This window comes from Ambystoma mexicanum, chromosome 12, assembly GCF_040938575.1.
Source record: "Ambystoma mexicanum isolate Mex_15411 chromosome 12, UKY_AmexF1_1, whole genome shotgun sequence".
Taxonomy (NCBI): Eukaryota; Metazoa; Chordata; class Amphibia; order Caudata; family Ambystomatidae; genus Ambystoma; species Ambystoma mexicanum.
The window spans coordinates 605,855,231-605,877,964 of NC_090936.1; the positions used below are offsets into that span (position 1 = coordinate 605,855,231).

Sequence of the window (22,734 nt, forward strand, 5' to 3'; positions counted from 1 at the left end):
CCTGCTGTAGAAGGATAAGAGATACTCCTGGTGATGGGAGGTAACATTCTCATAGTACTGAGGGATAAGAGTGCCTTATAATATTTGAGAGATGGAGATTATCACAGTATTGGGGGATTGAACATGATCATAGCATATAGGCAGGGGATCTCACAAACTTTAAACGTGAAACAAATCTGGTGTATGCATGAAGGGCTCCCCTTCAGTTGTCACTCCGACAAAATCGATCTTCCTACCTGTAAAAGGTGATACATTTCGGACCGGATGGTTTTTAGAAGAGTCTTGTGGGATGCCTTTCCCTGCAGGACACACTTAAGCTCTGTGTGGACTCCATCAGATCACAAATGGCTTAAAGCTAAGCTGGCAGCATATAATAACATCTCACATAACACAACTCACGGTGAGCGAGGTGAAGGTGAGGCAGATTCCCCCGAAGCCATTCAGTGAGAGAGCCAGGAAGATGATTGGAGCAAGAACTGCAACAGAGAAGGAGAGACGTCAGAGGGCACAAGGAAACATCAGCGAATGGATGCATAGAGTTGGAGGAGAGAACTGGAGGAAACGGGAGGTGACGTGTGAGGGCAACGGGACTCAAGAGCAAGAGAGACACAGAGGGGAGTGAACAGCAAAGGGATGCACAGACTAGAAGGATAGAACTGGAGGAAACGGGAAAAGACTGTTAAGGCGGCTCCAAAATCCCAGATACGCCCAGAGGAATTGAAGTTAATCCAAACCAGACTCAATGACGGAGTAGACAAAGTGCACAGCAAAACTCAACTTCATTCATATCGAAAGAAAGCCGTGACAGCATACAAACATTGCTATCTCGTCGCTCTCGACATATTAATAAAAAACAATTGCTTAAGTACTACAAACTCGTCATCCCTGACATCAAAACATAATACCAGTTTACAAAACCTACGGGTTAGTTGGATACGTTAGTGGGTTTGGCTCCATATATATTCCATAAGGGTTAAACCTTTAATTGGGTTACAACTATCTGATGGCTCAACCTCCGACCACCACTATATTGATAAGGTTAAACTACATCACCTTCGTGATAAGGGGTTGGTTGGCATACTACTTGACGGGCGGTGTGATGCTGGAAATGCCTTTTGGAGGCACAGGGCCTCCTAGTCCTTGTCCTACCACTTCTCGGTGTGCGTTTTCTTTGTTTTCTGCCACCGAGGTCCCGCCTGGACCTCTGGCAGTGCAGCTCTTCATGTTTTCTTTTTGGTGAACAGCACCCATGGGAGTAGCTCTCCCTGGATATCCATTTGGATGAGCTCGATGCTTCTGTGTAGGTGGAAGCCTGAATGATGGATGCTCAGGAGGCAGTTCTCTTTTGGTAGATATGAAGAGCTATGAGGACACTATTGCTTCAAGTGCTTTAGCAGCACATGTCATGCTCGAAGTGGGCCTGACATTGGCCAACATTTTCAGGTTGGCAAAAGTTTCTTTGTAGGTAATGGAGTGATGATGGCATGCTGGTTCACCCCCATCTAATAGCGGCATTGGTGCAACAGGCCAGGAACAGTGGCATTCCAGAGATGCTAGGGGTGATGAAGGGATGACTATAGACCCCTTGGGCAGGAGGGGAAGACAGGAAGGATTCCACAATATTTAGAGTCGTGGACTGAGGCTGAATCAAAGCCGGAGAGAGAAACATTGGTTGCTTTGACGGCTAAGATATCCTGATTGAATATTTGTAAATTGTGCTGCAGGGTGCAGAAAAACGTGTCTCGTTATCACACACTTGTTGAAGGGGCATCCTTGACTGGAACGGCCAGTATGCAGAACATCAGGAACAATTTAATTGATGAACTCGCTACAGCAGAGATCCAGGGCTTCATTAGGAGTGCGCTGGTCCGGTAACAACGGTGCCGGTAGGCCTACCGGCACTGTTGTTACTGGACCGGCACACTCCCGAGTCTGCGGGCGGCTGCCGTCCCGCCCGCCAGGTCTGACCAGGCACGCATAACTGTAATGAGACAACTTTTCGCGCTTTGTTAACTATTGAAGGGCGACTGTAGCCAAGCCACTTACCTAAAGAGCTGTAAACAAGACATGTTTTGCGGGCTAATGTAACCTAACCGCCCACGTATATGATGTAGGTAAGACATATTCATGGAACGGCGCCTCGATGCCCCTAGGCTGTGTGAGCGCTATATAAATGCAAATAAATAAATAAATATGTTTATTTACAAATATAAATAGCATTTTGTGAATGCAGAGTGCAGACACAAGTTAACTTACAAAATATGTACCTTGGATTTTTCTATTATACCTGTTACTCAATGTAGATACTCGAAAAATTGGAAGCTGTTTTTTTGTTAAAGAAAATCCAACATCAATGTAACTAAATATGCAAATAGTTATAAATACACAAAGAGCCAGGGAAATGGAGATGGATATACTAAATACTAAAAGTAGCAGCTGACCCTGCCATTCATAGAGGGCCACCACTCTTCTGAAAGTACTTTTTCCTTCTGTTTTTGGCAGAGAAGCACGGGGGGCAACAAAGAAAATGAGTGGGCGATATGCAGTCGATCACTCAGTGGCAAAGGCCACATTTTAAATTGGCCGAGATTAGAAATGTTGATGACAAGCATTGGATGGTCCTCAGCTTTCTTCGATTTACTTCTCACATGAATTTAACATCACAAGTGGCACCGTCTGAGGGGAGGGAAGGGCAGCAGAGAGAGATGCGTGAAGGCACGTGCAATCAGAAGCAAGAAGGGTCCACTCCGAAGGGAGAGAACTGCAAGAGCGAGAGATGCGCAGGGCTCAGGGTAGGAACCACGAGAGAGTCCAGACGGAAAGCAAAGAACTACAGGATAGCCCCAGGTGAGGGCACGAGGAATCAGAGGCACAGAGTAAGGGTAGACCAATGCAGAGGGGAGATACATGCCAGGGAGGCCCGGACTGAGAGGCGGGTGAGGACTACAGCTGAGAATGATGTATGAGGTATCAGTCTGAACAGAGTGAAGGGGAAGGAAGTCCCCCATCCAGGGCCGGTGCTCATTGCCTGCATCTGTTGTTTTAGCTCTCCCGTTTCCTTCGCTTGTAGTGTTTACTCTCTCTCAACCCTATTTTGGAGTGGAGGGCTTCTATTTTGCCCTAAATAGCCATTTTACTTTCCCAAAGTAAAACCAGAGTCGTGTGTCCGAATCAGGGTATCAAGTTGGGTCGGTAGCAGGTGCTGCACAGGCAGAGCTCGAGGGACCTCTCTCCGCAGCTCTTGGTCTACTGCGTAGGATGTACAAGCCACCGGTTGCCCAAGGACTCTGTAGGGAGTCACTTCCGAGAGAGAAAGTCAGACCTCAGGGAAAGAGATCATCTCTTCTCTTCTGAAATGTTCTGCAGGAAGGGCTGTACACCAGGAGGGAGGCGTGTTAGCTCGTCAGCTCTTGAATCGAAGAAGCTGGATTCACCGGCATGTGTCAGCCACATTCTCTGTGGACTTCGATGCTGTTAAGGAATTTTGTAGAATTTATAGAATTTGTGAAAAAAGTACCAGACATTCACCAATTCGGAAAAGATGTAAAAAGACGTGGCTTGGAAATGTTAGAAAACCCTCAGTTAACAAACCTATCAGGACTGTAGGAATATAAGGATTAATGTAGAGGAGGCTGTTAGATCATTATGAATCGCGGGCAGCCATCTTGGATGTCGTCCACTATAAAGGAACCTCAGAACGGGTCTGTGTTGCTTACTTAGTGAAATTCTAGAAGGCTCGTGTCGTGGTTGGTCCCGGTGACAGCGAGCAGACTCACTCCTTCGCAGGCCATTTGCTCTGCTTCACATCCAGAAGAGCGCCTCAGATCTACGCTAGGTAAGACCCCAATTCGATCCTTTAAGTGGTTGTTAGATAACCACCAGAAACCATACAATTGTTCGGAGCCCAAAGTGGGTGGATTGAGTCCCCAGACAATTATTATAGCATTCCCACTCCACAGGCAATTAATAAAGCATTCCGGCTGCTGAAGGGCAGGTAGAGTGAAAGGAAAGGAATAGCTCAGCATAGGCCTTCTCCCGCTCTCCCCTGGCACTGCTACAGCCAGTCTACTCACATGCTGGTTCTTTGCACCAATACTAAGCAGGGGCCCCAGCCCACGCAGGGTGCGCTAGAGGGGCAGCTGGCACAGCGTGCTGCCCCTCTGGCCCCCTAGCATCAGGCTCACCTCCCCCCGTCTGAGGCGGGCGGAAGGGGTATGCCCCCAGGAAGGACACAATGTATTGCGAATGTTGGCAGAGACAAAGCTTACGTTTTTAAATGGACAGCAAGGTTACCTGGCCTTTCTTGATGATATTGTGTATTTTTTTCTAGTGTGTGTGATGAATTGTTGGCGCAACTTGCATCAAGGGCACTAACAACTTTGGCAGATAATTACAAGTGGGGAACAACAGCAAATGTGGTGTGCCACCGATCATTTAGGTACAAGAATGTAATGACGACGCATGCATATTTGCACATCAGGCGCAGGTATGGGTATAATGTATCGGGTGTTCACTATTTGGCAATTTGGGGCGTGTAGCTTCCTTATCACAATGTTTTACAAAAGAGCTACAATTATGTTATTAATGGAGAGGATATTGGAGACATATTGTACAACTTGGGCACTTAACTACATATCTTTTAAGGGTTACTGGGTAGACCCTCGTATTTATGTTTATCAATTAAGAGTATAGTATTACTGAATTAACTTGGTGTCTATAGAAAGTCCCCTTGTGTCAGCAACCTTTCCTTAAAACTAAACAGCGACATACAAATGAAGAGAGAATGGTGAAAGAGAAAAGAATAGAACTATGACTTACTTCCACAGTGGGTCCCACTTGAAGATGAAAGACTTCCAGACCTGATAACTATGCAAGCCTGATAAATTAACGTTATATTTTGAAAAAGTACTCCCAACACTTGGAGACTAGAAACAAAAAGGACAAGGGGAAAAGTTTGCTTTGCTAAGGGCTTGTGGAAACTCGCTCGGGTGTTGTGGGACAGGATGGCGGGAAGGTCAGCTTCCATTGTAGCAGTTCACTTTCGTCTGTTAATGACATGGTGATATGCTGCACTGCACGAAGGTTAGGGGTGTCTACGTGGGTTACCTCTTCCAATACTGGGGTTACTCCTGCTCTGTTGCTGTCTGTAACGGCCGTAGACCTGAGTGGGCCATGGCCATCCCGCTTCCTGAAGCAAGGGGGGGGGTTGATCCGGGTAAGTAGTGGAGGGAAGACTGAGCAGGAATTTGTGGGAAAGTATTATATCACTGGTTTTACCGGTACTAATTTATACATTTTGGCATTGCTTTATTACTTCTTCGAGGTGAAGTGCATAGTGTCCTCTCAGGTGGTTTAAAACTAAGATACACAGACGTTCTTTTAGCATAGCATGTTGTTAGTAAGGATGTACGGGTTCGCACGCTGCTGAACAGTGGGTATGCAATGCAATTTCGGAAGAATTGGGATAGGCCTTGTAAGTGAGAAGTGAACATTTTTAACAGGGAATGTGTGGAAAGGGTAGGGCAATTGTGTGTACGTTGCAGGGCTGTTTAAAGCTACCCGCCTCACGATTAGCCAGGTTGCGACCAGGAGATGATGAGGATTCGCCCAAAAGTGACTGCAGGTTTCAGAATAATTGAAGGGAGACGGGAGCTGTTAGCTCAAGCTGTGTGACTAGAAGAGCCTGGTTCACTTCATACCAACAGCGACCAGGAGCCATTTTTGGCTCACCTCACCAACTGGGGTCAAACATAACATTAGGACAGAGCTATACAACATTTAAAAGTTGAATGGCAATAAATGGTGGAAACATTGATAGGTTTGCATCTTATGTGAAAGTTGGATGTGCGGAACGCTATGTACTAGCGCCATGTTCCCCAGTAGTCTCTCCTGGTCAATTGAGGGCTTGTAGGTGAGATCAGACTAGCATTAAGGAAAAGCACGCTGACATTGGTGCACATTTTATGTGAAGGACGCAAGGGGTATCCCTGTGTACTGGTGGGTGCAGCAATGGCAGCACGGTTGGAAGGGGTGCAGAAAGAGGTAATTACAGTTTACAATATGCATAGATCTATACAATAGTTAAAGGGGGAGGGGTAATACATGGTGGACAAATTGAGAGGTTGGCATCTTATGTGGAAGTTAGATTTAGATAAGTATATGGGAATATGGGCTAGTTACAGCCATAGGGTGTTATAAAGGAAATAAGTAACAAGGGAGGGGCATTTACTGAAGCATTACTGCTCCTGGGCACCAGTCGGCCGGCATCAAAATTGCAGGGTGCAAGTTAGCAGCTTCATACGAACAGCTACCAGGACGCCGACTGATGACAAGATGCACATTTGATTTTAACTCTGTGCATTTGGGACTATCTACGCATAAGAATTAGAATAGATGGCTACAACATTTAAAGGGAGTAGGGAGTCTATAGCGGACAAGTTCCTGGTAATACATTCAGATTGCAAGGAGAGCTCCCATCGGGTCTATCTGTAGGGTCCGGAGACAAAGGCGCAGTGTAGGTGGGATTTTGTCATTGCAATTTTGTTGGGGCATGTACTGTCTAAACTACACATTTTGGCATTTGTGTCGCAGGATCAAAGGACAAGGGAGAGGTTCGCCTGGAAATTGATTCAGTGTGGCAACAGCTCAGAAGCATTGGTAAGAGCAGCACTGGTAAGGTGGGCTTGTGCATGTGAGGCAAGACACACTGAATGTGAGGGGACCTCCCGGAATGACTATCTGTAGGGTCGTTGAGAAAGGGGAGCAGTGGAAAAGAAAAAAGACTGGTGCTTGGACCCGACGCTCTGGGACCGCCGCAAGCATACACGAGTGCCAGGAGCCGGTCCAAGTAGCAGCGGAAATGCATGATGTTCTGTGAAGTGGTGCCTTAAGGTAAATGACTGGGGGTGACTGGCAATGGGCCCCTTGCGTGAATGAGCGGTTAAGGCAAACGGCCACCCGGGATGCCTGGGGAAGACCATGGGTAACCCGGAAGTAAGTAAAGGAGTATATTTAAGTACAGGCGGACCGCTCAATGAAGGGTAAGAAGTCAGGGGCTAGGCTCAACACAGGGTATGAGAGTTACTTCCCGAAAAATATCAATGGGCCACCCAGTAAGTTGTTAGACCGGAAGTAACAGGTGTCGCCGGCAGTAGTATGGAGAGGTTGATGCGCTTGGAGCGCTAGTTTGCTTCAAGAACAGGAGATTGGACGATTAAGACCCGATTAGATCTCGCTAAGGATGGGGTTTCACCTGTCTGACAAAGACAACTAGGGGTTTCTGAGGGGTATGTTTGGAGCACCGAAAAGGTAAGAAAGCTCATGATACCTAAGGGAGTAGGGCCACAGGTCACTACATAGTGGGGGCATTCGAGGTCACGGGGGGCCAGCCCCGAAGTGTGACAGGGTGGTCCTAGAGAAGGAGGCATGCTGCGGTCTTGCATCAGCCAAGTTGGGGTGAGACGGGCACTGATTCCACTAGGGATGGTTGGGACTCCTCAACAACTGATGCAGTGGCCTTGTTCGCTCCATTGACAAAATATGGGAGCGCCTGAAATGGCAGTCGTAAGCCAGGGCGGGCCGTTCTCGCAAGAGCGGAAACCGAAGCAAGGACGCTCACCGGTTTTAAAAAGTAGACTTATGTAACACGGGATTAGCAGAGCCACCTGGAAAAAGGATTTTTTAGGCCAGGCATAATTGTGGCCTGAGCAGGACTAGGACGGCCCGTTAGGATGACTCGAAGAAAGTGATCATGTGTTTTCCAATAAAAATGTGCATATGTTTTCCAATCAGAAAGGTCTCTGTCTAATTACGTGTGGAAACAATGTGTATAATGTACTCCTGTGTTTCGGGTGCTGCAGCAGGGGTTCGCCCCGCTATGTTCCAGGTATTGTTAGGGCCAGAAAAGACATGAAGGGACCATTATTAAGGCGTCCACAGACGGAACACTTAAGCCAGGAGACAATAACTGAAAACGCACTCGCGCATCTCTGCTCTCCAACTAGAATGAGTCCAACCTCAGAGCACTGAGAAAGCCAGACGCAGGCCTGTTTAATCAGGCACGCAGCTAAGAAGGGAGATCCCGTCTCACTTTCTTAGAAAAGAACCGCACGCCCCTTGTCTTTCTACTAACGGAGAAGGAATGTCGAGCACGAACCTGTCCGCGGCAGGCGGGAACCAGCGCCCAGGGTTACTCTGGGTTACTACTGCGGTTTCCGAAGATTTGGATGGAATGTGAGCTCACTGCTTCCTCCAAGGAGTCGTGACTGCACGTGAGATGCAAACCATGTTCTGTTACCCTACGGCCAGATGGTGTTATGTGGAAACATCTGCAGAGACCCTCTCCTCCCCAACAAGCGCGCGTGCATGTGTGTGCATTGAAAACTCGTCGTGTCGAGGATAGCATCCGTAGAGTTGTCCGGTTACTTGGTGATGGCGCCCCTCGCTGTGGCGTAATGGCTTTGCGGCTCTGGCAGTGACCGTTTTATTCAGTAATGAAGCCTGCCCTTGAAGGTGCGCGCAGGAGTGTTGCTTGAACTCCCCAGGCGTCCATCTATGGGGCCACCATATTGGCAGTAGATATTAGCAGGTCCACTCTTCTAAGGGGTCTTTTCGCCCTTATGCATTTGACTTTCCAACTTTAATTATAACCGGATGGTTGCGGCCTGTTGTAAACCCAAGCCAAGGCGTATTGTGCATGTTTGCTTGAGAGTCTAATCATGTCTGTGTCTAAGTTCATGCATGTGCCCATGCTATGGGTGGTCTACCGCTGGTGCTGGAGCGTCAGCCTGGCAGAGGGGCCTCCCCGAATCCCCCCGCAGTGGCCTAGGAGCCCTGAGTAAGGTACAGGTGTTGGTTGGTGCACCCACCTCTGAAGCTGGCGACCTTCCATTTTTAAGAAGGGCCTCTCGCGGCAGGGACTCATTTCTTGTGCATTTTCAAGGTAATACAGCAGTCTTCATTTTGAGGAGACATGCCCCAGACAGGACCCTTGCTCCATCTATACTCCATCTACTCCATATACTCCATCTATACTCTGGGGAGTTGATGTGTTAAAGTTCCCTGATTTGGATCAGGTCAGAGGCTAAGGCTGACTCCACACTCAAGACAAGTCAGCTGATAAAACCCAAGCTCCTTGTATTGAACAACAGGAGGGATCCTTAAAAACTGTGCAGGGGATCACTGGCTGGAGCCATGTACTACATACGTGACGTTTCATGCGTATTCCAGTGCAAAACGCCCTGTGCGTGAAAGGTATGGGAAGGGCCAGAAGCGGAGTGGGTGAGGTAAGTGGGGAGGAGTGGGTCGGGAAGAGGAGCGAGTGGATAGGAGAGGGGAGGGGTGAGGTGAAGGAGGAGACAGGAGTGGTGGAGTTCTGGGGGTAACCCCCCTGATTAGGTGAGCGAAGAGTGAAGGGGGAGAATGGACGGGAGTTGCAGCAGTGTCCCCAGGGAGGAGAGTGGGGGGACATGGAGAGAAGGTACAACCTTTTCGCAGTTCCCATTGAGCGAGTGTCTCATTGCAATGGGAGTTGCAAAAGAATGAATTTTGAGAAGGCCGCGTAGAACCGAATCATTCACTTCCGAACCACTGTGCAGCAACCAGAGTGTAGAACATTGGTCATCCACTTCCGAGCCACTGTCCAGCAATCAGGGTGTAGAACTGGATCATTCACTTCCGAGCCACTGTCCAGCAATCAGGGTGTAGAACCGAATCATTCACTTCCGAGCCACTGTCCACCAACTAGAGTGTAGAACTGGATCGTTCACTTCTGAGCCACTGTCCAGCAATCAGGGTGTAGAACCGAATCATTCACTTCCGAGCCACTGTCCAGCAATCAGGGTGTAGAACTGGATCATTCACTTCCGAGCCACTGTCCAGCAACTAGAATGTAGAACTGGATCGTTCACTTCTGAGCCACTGTCCAGCAATCAGGGTGTAGAACCGAATCATTCACTTCCGAGCCACTGTCCAGCAATCAGGGTGTAGAACTGGATCATTCACTTCCGAGCCACTGTCCAGCAACTAGAGTGTAGAACTGGATTGTTCACTTCTGAGCCACTGTCCAGCAATCAGGGTGTAGAACCGAATCATTCACTTCCGAGCCACTGTCCAGCAATCAGGGTGTAGAACCGAATCATTCACTTCCGAACCACTGTCCAGCAACCACAGTGTCCAGCAACCACAGTGTAGAACTGGATCATTCACTTCCGAGCCACTGTCCAGCAATCAGGGTGTAGAACCGAATCATTCACTTCCGAGCTACAGTCCAGCAATCAGGTTGTAGAACTGGATCATTCACTTCAGAGCCACTGTCCAGCAATCAGGGTGTAAAACCATATGATTCACTTCCGGTCCAGCAACCAGGGTGTAGAACCGAATCATACACTTCTGAACCACTGTCCAGCAACCACAGTGTCCAGCAACCACAGTGTAGAACTGGATTATTCACTTCCGAGCCACTGTCCAGCAATCAGGGTGTAGAACCGAATCATTCACTTCCGAGCTACAGTCCAGCAATCAGGTTGTAGAACCGAATCATTCACTTCTGAGCCACTGTCCAGCAACCAGGGCATAGAACCGGATCATGGGCTACGGAGAGGGACCTCTGGGTGTTAGACAGCCAGTGCACCTCACTGGGGACTCAGAGATTGATGCACACATCCTGTTTCACTTTAGCAGTGATGTAATGTCATCACAAACAATCTTCGTTCTTGTGTCATTGCCATTGATGTGTGGATATGTAGGAGCTGCTTGAAGCTCATCTCTGATAAAGCAGAGGCATTGGTCATAGGAAGAGCCTCCGGGTTTGATGAACTTTATAAATGACAAAATAAATAAATAACAAGATGTATTATACCTACCTGTTCCATCACCAGTATTTCAGATATCCTGTAACTATAACTCTGACTAACCTTGTAACTGTACTAAGCAACTCCTAAACGCAATTACTGTAACAAGCGCCTAGATGTCTCCTGGTTTGGTGCGCTTTGTAAATGACAAAATAAATAAATAAAATGGATAACTCTTCTTTTGACTGGTAGCTATGGAGGTCTGTCCCTCCCTTGTCACCTGTGAAAGACATTTGGGTTTCAAATTCGATCAGTCTCTTTGCCTGCTCCCTCGAATTAATTCAGCTGCCAAATCCTGCTTCCACCACCTGTTAGTCTTACACAAAGTCTTTCCTTTTCTTCCTACCCCTCATGTCACTGCTGTAATCGCTGCAGAGATCTCTTCCAGAATGTACCATGCAAAGTCCCTCTTTCTTGGTTGCCCACGATTCATGATTAGGTGTCGTCAAGCTCTTCCAAATGTAGGAGCACCTCTCCTCATGCCTGCCCGCCACTCCCATCATGTCATGCCACTTTTGCGTGCTTTGGACTGCTTTGCAGTCCGGCAAGACTGTGTATTGCGCACAGACCCTTTTGCAATAGTCTTGTGTGAGAAGATCCAGCATTGCATCCTTTCGCGGCCTCTTCGATCCCCCTCAGCTTTGTTCTTGCAAATTCCTCCATCTTCAAGGAAGAGGTAAGCTGGCGAATCCTTTTCAGCAATTGATCCTCAGCTTTGAAGTTCCATCCTTCTCTCACTTGGCTCTGCCTCTGATCACTTTCCCTTCAGAAAGGCCTTAAAATCATGGCTCTTTCCAAACCAGGTTAGCACTCCTCTACTTACTTCCTTCGCCAGTGCCTTGAAACCCCTGGGCAATTGCTGAGAAATACAACACAATACAATAAGCTGATAGAGAGGCTGAGGTCGATCTGATGGCGAGAGGTGTGTGAAAGCACCAACTTAAAGAGCACCAATCAAAGAGCCAAAGCGGGTGGGCAAGATAGGCAGACTGGCAGGGGGGCAATAGAGACAGACAGGGGGGCAATAGAGACAGACAGGGGTGCAGAAAGGGAAGGCTGAGAAAATGCTGCAAGAGAGCTACAGATCAATGGTGGGGCAAGAGAGGCTGCGAGTGGGTGGGGCAAGAAAGAGAGAAAGAGTGGGGGGAGATAAAGGAATAGAAATGGAATAAAGAGAGAAAAAGACCAATCAAAGCGTAGACAGACAGGAGGCAGGGAGCGGAGGGAGTAACACAGACAGTCTCAGTGACAATCTTCAGCTCACCTAAGGGGTCGTAGGCGGCAAGGGCCATCAGCGCACAGGAGAGGGCGAAGCTGGCACTGCAGAGAGAGAAGTACAGCGTGGTTAGATAAGCACCTAAGACCCCCTTGAGAGGAGCGTGGCATTATAGGGCTTGGGGAGAAATTCACCAGTCCTTGCCTATCGCTACTTCTGAACCATCATTAGCTCCAGTTTATCTACAAGAAAAGTCACACCCTCAATTTTGCGAGCATCAAAATACTTTGCAAACCCATGAAAGCAGAATAAAGGTAATGATCATCAGGGAAAAGTTTAAAGAGCAACATTCAGCAAAGGTCAACAGCAATCACGACATCCTCGCACAACTATCAGCCCTAGACATTAGAGGGAGGCAGATGATGCTGGTAGAGGGGATTCCAAAATATGGGCACAGTACTGGTGCCACCTATGGCCCTGCATCTGGCAAGACACCAGGTAGTGCCCGGATCGACCTGTATCTGGTATGAGGGATTCCAAAATATGGGCACAGTGCGGGGGACCTGACATTGCCACCTAACTACATGCACCCAGCAGGAAAGAAACCAAAATATGATAACAGTGGGGGATACCCGGCGGTGCCACCTATCACCCTGAATCAGGCTTGAGACATTTAAAAATATGGACCCACTACTGGAGACTCGTGGGTGCCACCTACCGCCCTGCATCAGGCATGTGGGATTCCAAAATATGGCTAAAGTGCTGGTGACCAGGGGTGCCACCATAGCACCATGCCCCCAGCATGATGTATTCTATAATATGGTCACAGTGGCAGAGACCGGGTAGTGCCCGGATCGACCTGCATCTGGTATGAGGGATTCCAAAATATGGGCACAGTGCTGGAGACCAGTGGGTGCCACCAAGCCTACGCACCCAACAGTAGAGATTCCAAACTATGGGCCTCAGGAAGGATCCAGTCGCTCACACTGCTAGCGTCTCCTGACCATCTTAAATGCGGGCCTGCGCGTGGGTTGGAATATATTGTAATTCGCCCTTTTCAGTGTGGAACTGGTTTCGGTGCATAGCTCCATCACACACAACTGAGGACTCTGGGAGCAGCCTTGTCTGCTAGTGCCGGCTAAGGAGACGCTTTCTCCACATATCATCTCTGCTCGTGCTCTGCCACCTGGTTATGGGTATAACATCATCAAATATTTTACTTCTTCTTGTTGGGTGTCTTGAAATTGACTCGGATACAGATGATTAACTTTGCGTCAATCGTGCCATAAGTCTGAGGCTGATTACAGGGCTGACCGTATAAGGCCCTGCCAAGCTGCTAGCAGTTTAGTGGACTGGTCATTGGTTAGATGTAACGTTCTCCGTCCCATAGAGTAGGACGGTGGCTGAGTTTTATCATATAAATCATCTTTCTGTGTGTGGAGCTGGACATTAAGAGTGAGGCTACCCAACCTCTCTTGGCAGGACAGACCTTGCTTTATTTCCTGCCCATTCCCATCCCAGTGTCATGATTTCAGAGGGGCCGCTCCTGCCCCCTGCCACACTGTGCCTTAAGTATGGGGCAGCGATTCCAGGATTTGGTCACTGCCTCCAGGGTGGTCCTCAGCAGCCTTCCTTCCATGAATACTGCACTATTAAATCACGCCTCGACATGCTTGGCTTTGGAGTGATAAACTTCAGGGTGATGTTGCACTCCACACATTATTCACAATGTCTATTGAAGTGTCCCGTGTACACTAATTAATGCCACGTCCCTGCAGAACATTGTTGGGGACCCCTAAAGTTCTCGGTTCGCAGGTGTAGTTTTATGCCACTGCCATCAATACCTGGTAGCAGTGTTGTGAGAGCCAGCCTCCCCTTCAGAATATGCCATGTATTTCCTCGTTTGTGTTCACCAAGGAGCAGTTTGGTACTAGAATTTGAGAACCACTCTTCTGATTTCATCCTGACTGTTGACAAAGATGTAAAGTTTGGCGCCTTGCTTTCGGATTACATAACTGACTTGGAGCTCTCTGCACCATAAAGTGCCATGGATGAAAATGCTGGTCCTTTTTGCATAGACTTGCATAATAGCCTGGCACTGAAGGGGTTAATGTGTGTCAGTCTGCAAGGGTTCCAGCAGTCCAGTGCTGGGACACACTGCTGTTTTACGTCACAGGATTCCTGTGGCTATCCTGGAGGTGTGTTTCAAGTGAGTTGCTTGTATTTGTATTTATTTAAGAACAGAGTGTCATTTAATTCAAACAGAAATGACCTCCAATGTTGGCAGTAACGGAGAGCAGAACTAATCCTAGGGTAAGGTGCCTTTACATAAGTGCATTGTTGGATTGAATGACCTACATCGGATGGCGAAAGAGCAAGAATGCAAACATAAACCTAGGACAGGGACTGAATATGATGGCAACACTTCTAATAGGAAGAGCCTGAGGCCAGACTTTCCATATCTACAAAATGCATAGAGTAGTCTGAGGGCAAAGGCACGAGAGGCGGTTTGGGCAGTTAGTTTGGATAAGAGAGTCAAGGGTTTTGGCAGGGGCCGTCTTCCATTGCTAGTTTGCAGAGTTTGAGTCTCCTTTTGAAGTGATCCATTAAAGAGATGGCTCTGATAGCGAGAAGCACAGCATACCAGTAGAGTGGGGCAAGTAGGGCAAAGGAACAAAAGTGGGAGGAGGCAGCGAGGCGTGGGCAACTGATAGATTGTGAAGAATCGAGACGCAGAGTGTTTGAGAGGGAGAGTAGAGTGAGATGCATTTAGTGAGAGGGGACAAGACCATGGATTGATTCATGGACTAGTAACAGGATTTTAAAGAGACGGGGATATTGCATGGAGAGCAATCCAGCGTTGTGATGGTGGTTAATGGTGGCGAAGGGTCTGGGCAGATTGAAAAGAGTGCGTGTCAGAAAGTTGAGGGCTTTGTTGTGGGGAGCAAAAGATAAGAGGGGTATGCCAAGAAGTAGGCTCATGCGGTAGTCCAGTTTGCTGAGCTCAAGTGTAGAGATTAGGGTTTTTCTGAGTGGCGTGTTAGGTCTAGGTGGATATTTCTAAATGTACAGGAAGTTAAATCTGGCTGCAGTGGCCAGAAGAAACTGGTAGAGTTTCAAGTCACTGTCATAGAGGACCCCAAAGTTGCAAGCCATGCGTGAGAGGACGGAGGTCCAGGGGGTGCCTATTTTTGGGACAGGCCAATAAGTATGTGCACTGTCATAAGTCACCCTTGTTCTCACTATAACTTCCTGAGTCCAAGATCACTCTCTATGCTCTTTCTCCAATGATCTTCCAAGGCCATGGCTTTGGGGTCAAGCTGGGAATCCCACACGTTTTCCTACTCCTAAGAGGACAAGCTTAACCCCAGAACATGTTTTCAATAAATGGATGTTTTGTGGTCAGGCCGGATTCCTGTTTCCGGCTTTCAAAAACAGATCGCCTTGTGCAGGATTTCAAAGAACAACCCTGCAGCTGAGTCTAAAAGGTCTCCAAGCCGTGCATGAGTTCAGCGGCACTGGCCCAGAAAGGAGAGTGCATGACGTCCTGAATCCTGCCCCTGTACTTGGCCAATAGAACCAGTAGAGGAATCCAGCATCTCACAACATTCCAACTGAGGTGCCGGTGTGGGAGGTGCTTTCCAGATGGATTGGAATTTTGGGCCAGGCCCTTCAGTATCTGGGCCACACAAGGTATCTATGAAGCCATTTCAATCTCCAGCATTAGCTCTTTGGTTGTATCGTAGCCCGACAGCAAATGGAGGAAGAGAGAGCTGGTCCTCAAGAGCCAAGCACCGGCTTCGACCAACACTTGCTTCCTTGAAGGCCTCCTTAGTGACAATGACTCCAACTCTCTGCATCAGGTTGCATGCACAGCTGGAGCATATTCTCAGCCAACTAGAGGGCCATATGCCAACATTTACATCTGCCTTCTCTTGTTTTCAACTTAGGCCGTTTTAAAGATGCTCTCCTGTGTATTTGAAGCTGTTTTCTTAAGTGGATCATCACGATTCCTGAACTTTAATACTTTGGGATTTTTTCAAAAATGTATTCAGTCCCTCTTCTCCTTCGCCCAGGACATGATAGCGCTCCTGCACAAAGGAGTTTTCCTTAAAAAGCCAAGGCACTTTAAAGCACTGTTCTTTCTTTCTTTCGCCATTTCTCTGGTGGTGGAGGTAGTTAGAGATCCCCCCAGCCATGGCATCCTCATACTTACATGTACACACAGAAACCCGGACACTGAATTAACTTTAAGGTACACGATCTGGCCATGTAATCCTTTACCCTGTCATGGATGGCGACAAATGAATAGATTCAACATTTTTATTGGATTCTAAAGGGAAGGTTTAGATGAAGACCCAGTGAATGGGATTTCGAATAAAAATTGAGCTTTTAAGCACACAGCAGAAGAAATGAACGTCTGTGAGGACCTAACATCATGAGTCCAATCCCTAATCTATTTTCAATCTCTGGGGCGTCGGTTTCAAGTCATTCACAGTCACAGGGAGTTTGTAGTGTCCCAGGACACTTCTTTGTTGTGGCCTTGGTCTAGGTTGTTGGTTTCAGTCTTTTCCTGGATTGTTGTCCTTTTCTTGGACCTGGATTTGATTGCTGTTTTTCTGTTTGTCTTGCTACTGGCCCAAGCCCTGTATCCGATCCCTCTGGCCATAGAGGCTTCCCCTTTACAATTGGAAGTGCCTTGCTACTTGTGGGTAGGAGTTTCTCCACCTTGCCTAGGTTCTCAAATGATGCAAGATTCTCTAGTGGGCAAGTGGCCTTGCCACTGCCACAAGGATCTGGGATAGAGCTCCCAGTTTCCTCCTCCTTAGGTATGCCTCCTGCCAGCCTCTGGGCCCAGGGTCCTAGCATGCTGTCAGTTCTAGCCTTTCCCATGGACCTAGCCTACTTTAGGATGTGGTTCATGTGGTGCACCCACCTGCTGTTGTATCTTGGTGTAGTTGGCCTCTTTATCTTGGCCAACACCAGCTCTGACTCTCTTCAACGACTCCTCTCTCTATACTCACTTTACCACAGCTCTCTCTCTCTGCTACGCTGTCCCAATGCCCACCAAGGCAGTAGGCCTCTGACTCTTTTTACACGGTAGTTGATTAAGTGATGGATCTAATGGCGGTTCTGATTTGTGTGTTGTCTTTTTCCCCCATTACTGCCTTAGATCATGATAGGATATCGTCTAATGGGTACATTCCACCCCCTTGGGTTGGGTTTATTCTCAGGTTTCGTGTCTGTTCCAATAATGGTGACCAGCTCATGGACTGAGTCTACCAAAACCCTGGCTGACATGTCAGGATCATGCAGCGCTGTTATGGCAGCCCTCTGATCCGCGTCCCAGTTCCCCTGCTTGCCACTACGTGTGTCCCTCTGTTCTTTGTGCTTTCGTGATGAGTCTTCTGCAGTTTCTTTCCTGTGGCTGACATGTGTTTTCTCTTTGGCTCTAGTCCGCCCTCCAAGTTGGTGCCCGTGAATGCCACCTGGGCTGATAGCCGAGTCCTGCTCTGAACATGATACCGTGGCTGGGAGCCAAATTAAACAGCAAATAATTTCTGTTATCAACTTTTCTTGAGCTTGCATTCCCCAAGGAGATTCATGGAACCTTTCTAACTATTCTGGGCCCTCTGTCGCCAGACTTATAAATATTTGTCTCCTTGGCACCTATGGGCATTCTGTGCTGACTTGGGCAGTTGTGACACCTTGAAAATACCTGAGAGAAGACTTGGAGGCACTCTGAGAGATTCACCCTGCAGCCCTGCACAGGCCAGATCATGGAGGGAAGCCTCCCACTGTCCTCAGAGTTCTCCAGTCTCTCTGTAAGGCGAGATTGAACCCTTATTGAACTTATCTGTACACAGTAGGCCGTGCGCTGCCAAATCCCTTGCCTCAAAGTTACAGGAAGCGTGGGTATGCCAACCGTTCAGTGGGCATCTTATTCACATGTACCTTGCCAGTATTCCAATACATGGTAGCTGGGTTGGCATGAACTTCACAAATGTGCCTGCGGCTTTGAATTTTGGGTTTACACTGAAAGCATGTCTCCCTCCGTGCTTGAGCTGTGAGTCTGTGGGCTCTGAGGAAGGGATATGGTGTGGAAACATGGGAAAGTGTAGGAATTCGCTAGGGAAACCTCAGCCTTAGCCATCAGTTCTCCTTTTGCTCCACTCCAGTTGGCCCCAGTCCACCATTCGCAACAGCCGCCCGTGGGAGACAGGCAAGGAAAGAAAGATTTGGAATTTTTATACCTGTTGGCTTCGCTCCTCCTGCGGGAGTCTCCTAAGTATAAGGACAGCTTTGACTATGTTTTACCCACACATGGGTTGGGCCATATTGGATTTGGGCAACAGCTACATTCCCTCTAGTCCACCAGACGTTAGCCCAGTGTCCAAGTTTACCAGCCAAGCTGTGAAACCAGGATTGCTCATTGCCTTGACCTTGTATACACCACGTGGCTCGGGCTGTAACGCAGCCACTGATGCGGACCGCATGCACAGGTAGTATGACTGCTTCTAGAGACCTCTGTTTGCCCATGTAGGTCTTCCCAATGGGATCACCAACAGCGTTCACAACCACTTACCTGCCCACCAGACGCAGAGGCCGGGGTCCGAACCTGTCCATGAGGATGCCGAGAGGCAACGTGGCTGCACTGAGCAGGAAGGAGCCAATGGTGAAGCCCAGGTTTAACATCTCCTCCTGCTTCACGCAGCTCGGCCATTCATGGGGCTCTGAGATATTCGCAGCGGCCTCGGCCGCGCGAGTGGAGTTCTCATCTGTGAAGAGAAAGGGAGGAGAGGCATCTTATTCAGAGACTTCCTCATACTGCACCCCAAAAGAGAAACTATAAGAACAACAGCTTAACCGGGGTCTACAGCTTACTGCACCCTAAAACTACACCGAGATTATAGTGTGACAGCAGTATCAGAGAGTAGGGCCCAGAGCCCCCCAAAAAAGGAGGCAGAGGAGAAACAGCTTAACCATGGTCCTATACACTGAACCCTAAACTAGCACCACAGGAGGGACATCCGATTACGAGAATGCACCAAACTTCACCCTAAAACTGATACCAGAGGATTAACCGCTTGACCTAGTGCTAGATCCCACTTCACCCCAAACTGGTAGCAGAGGTGCAACGTGTTAACCAGAAATTGTGGCCCAGTTGGCTAGAAAGAGGCATGAAAGGATCAATAACCTAACCAGTGCCACCATCTGAATGAACTCCAACACTAGAAACAGAACAGGGGCACCTGACCTAGATAATGCAACTCAATGCACCCCAAACTAGAACCTGCATAGCATCTTCTTAAGCTTGATCTGCATCTCACTGCACCCCAAACTGAAACCAGGGGTGCAATATCCCAAAGAGATACCACAGCCCACTGCACCCCAAAACTGAAATGAGGGCATCACCAGCTAAAAAGGCGCACTTCATGAATCATTTATTGTAAAAACATTCGACTAATTACCAGTGGCACCCAGAAGACAACGAACAGACATAGAAAAATGTCCAGTAGCCCCCCAAAAAAGCCCCCCGTTTGCCACATGAAGGCAGCCACACTTTCCACTACCTCAGGTGTTGCAATGGCTCATGAAAGATGGCTACCACTAGGAACCAACTGGTGGACTCATTTATGGGGCTATTTAATATTATTTTACAAGTCTGTTAATATTCTCCCAAGTGCAACTAACAATTACTTACATGTTTCAAAATCAAACTATTCAGATAACACTGCTTATCATTTAGATTCTACCTCCGCCAAAGTACCCAAAAAGTGGAACAAGAGGAAGAACATCGGACCACGATACTAGAGGCCACGGCCCATCAAATCTGGACCCAGTGGACCAAGAACCGAGCCAAGATCTAAATTCCTTCCCTCAAAAAACAAGAACCAGAGAAGCTGCATCCCAGCTGGATAGTACAGCTCGATCCCCACCCCATCGTACTGACAGCCTCACCAGAGACTAGATCCCGCTCTCTGTCCCCCCAAAATAAGAACCAAAAGCTCAAAATCTAAATCAAGATCTAAATTCTGCTGCACTTCGATATTGCACCCAGAGGATGACAGATCCATTAGACAATACATTTCAATGTCTGCATTCCTAAAATAGAAACTAGAGGTTCAACATCTTCATCAAGACCTGAATCCCACAATATCCCAAAACTCGAACTAGAGGCTCAGTGTCTTAACCAGAGAGTACACCCCACTTTACCCTAAATCTGGAATGGCAGTATCCACTTCTTAGCCAGAGAATACTTCGCAGCAGAGGGCTTGCAGCTGAAGCAGACCCTAAAGCCCAGTGCACCCCAAAACTGGAACAGAGGTGCATCATCTCAACCACAGGTTGTGGTCAATACCATGACACCTGGCCAACAGGAAAGGCATTGAATAAGAGACATCTCACAGCTCCTGAATAATGCAACCGTCAAAGAGATAATTAAGCGATACACCCTGAGCTGGGGGGCATTACCAGTCAGGTAATACCCTGTAGCATATGTTAGAAGCCCGAGTGAAGCAATGTCTTTAATGTTAGCCACGAGTACCTGACCGGTAGTGCCCTCCAGCTAGGGGTGCATTGCTATTTGTATCATAACATATTGTACCAGGATACGAATAGGTTTTATTTCAAGTTAAGAAACGGCATGTTTGCCGTTTCTACAAAACAAGATGGCCACCATGGGTCAGAGAGAAGGGAACTATAAGAAGTCCCGTCTCCCTTTCCATGGAAGCCATTTCTGGGAAAGAGATACTCCTGGAACACTGAATGTTCCTGGCGCCGGCAACAGATGAGGAGTGCAACAAAAGTGAGGATGGGGTGGGGGCAGGTGAAGTATGTGAAATTGAGGTTAGGTGTGGGGGAAGGAAGGGAAAGGGAGCATAGGCACACTTCCCTGATTCCTGCCGGGGAAGATAGCGACCTACCACTTCTTAGGAGGCTCGGAAAGGGGGCCTTACCATGTGGTAAAGCCACTGTTCTGAGTCTCCTGATTGGCTGGGAGACCAACACCTCCCGCTCCCCTCCCCCTTGGGTACTGAGGCTAAATAGAAGAGGCCACATCACACTGCCCATAAGACGTCTACAGTGGCTGCCAGTAAAGAACCTCCTCAACTTCAAAGCCCTCTGCATTGCTCATAAATCAGCACACGGACAAGGAACCAAATTCATCCTAACAAAAATCACCTGATACCAGCTGAGGAGACACTTAGGATCGAGCACTGATCTCCAAATAGTAACAAGACACTACGAGGAAAGAAAATTCAGAGGAACTGCCTTTTCGTATCTGATAACCAAACTTTGGAACTCGATCCCTAAGGAAATAGAACAACGGAAGACCAATTTACTTTAAGGAAAAGTATAAAATCCTGGCTATTCAACTCACCGAGGTAAACACTGACCAACCATTTGATAAACGGACTGCCCAACCCATACAATCCCTGCATCTAAAAACCATAAACCGTAAACAAGGAAAGCAAGGGATTTATTAAAAATGGGGAAAAGAATTACATAACTACAAATATCGCCTGCTCTATATACTGGAGAATGTGTGGTAGGGGGGAGGAGGGCATTGGTAATGTCAATAATGCCTGCTCTAGATATTGGAGAATGTGTGGGAGGGGGAGGATGGTATTGGTAATGTCAATAATGCCTGCTCTATATATTGGAGAATGTGTGGGAGGGGGAGGATGGTATTGGTAATGTCAATAATGCCTGCTCTATATATTGGAGAATGTGTGGGAGGGGGAGGATGGTATTGGTAATGTCAATAATGCCTGCTCTATATATTGGAGAATGTGTGGGAGGGGGAGGCTGGTATTGGTAATGTCAATAATGTCTGCTCTATATATTGGAGAATGGAAACCCACTAACCACTTCTTCTCTCCCACACAACCCACACTCCTCGCCTACAACACACACCCAGAGGGCTAGTGAATGCACACACTGAAACACGCAAATTACACATGACTCCAACCAAGCTACAAACCCAACCACCAGAGACAACGAACAAGTCATACATTGGACACCGCCCCCATGGACAGAGCAAGCTCCGTGCACAAAAGGAAGCACGCCCAGAAAGCTCACATGCACAGACACCGGTTGCATCAAGAGATGAGCACAACATCTATCCTAGCCCTCGGCCCCTCACTAACCAACCCTACTCACTTTTCCTTACAGAGCCACATGAGCGCCTGGAGACCATGAAAATGGCAGCAGCGTGTGGTATGAATTAACATAACAAGAAAAAATGTGTTCATTTTTCAAAATTGTTGTTTTTCCTGTAATCTAAATGATCTTTATAGCTAGTAGTTCTCGTAAATTAAAAGAAACATTTGTATAGCATAGGCCGTCTTCACATCATGCAGCAACAGGTTCAGTAATGTGGCCAGAATGTGGCCTGAGGGGCCACGGCCACTCTTATTGCCCCATGGCCAATCCTGCTATTGCAGCCTTGGCTGTCTTCTGACCAGTCCTGGCAGCTGATGAGAGTGCATGTCTGTTTGCTTGACACTTACAAGATGTGTTGAACTTTTTTTGTGGAACTGTGAATAAAGAAACCCATCAACTTCAAAGCTCTGTGCATGGCTCATAAATCACTAGCCGGACAAGGAGCCAAATGCATCCAAACAACAATCACCTGATACCAGCCGAGGAGACACTTAAGAT

General features: G+C 47.8%; 2 protein-coding genes across 3 annotated transcripts in view; one reads left to right on the forward strand and one right to left on the reverse strand.

The window, feature by feature from the left end:
• Positions 1–22,734, forward strand: part of LOC138513884 (uncharacterized) — a 588,633-nt gene that overhangs the window by 349,010 nt on the left and 216,889 nt on the right. The gene's annotated exons all lie outside the window — the stretch shown is intronic.
• Positions 1–22,734, reverse strand: part of SLC43A1 (solute carrier family 43 member 1) — a 383,027-nt gene that overhangs the window by 234,334 nt on the left and 125,959 nt on the right. The window contains exons 3-5 of the mRNA XM_069629016.1: positions 18,653–18,845; positions 12,115–12,170; positions 400–476 (exon numbers count right to left, since the gene is read on the reverse strand). Of these exons, the coding sequence (XP_069485117.1) occupies positions 400–476; positions 12,115–12,170; positions 18,653–18,845 (326 nt within the window). The remainder of the gene's footprint in view (positions 1–399; positions 477–12,114; positions 12,171–18,652; positions 18,846–22,734) is intronic.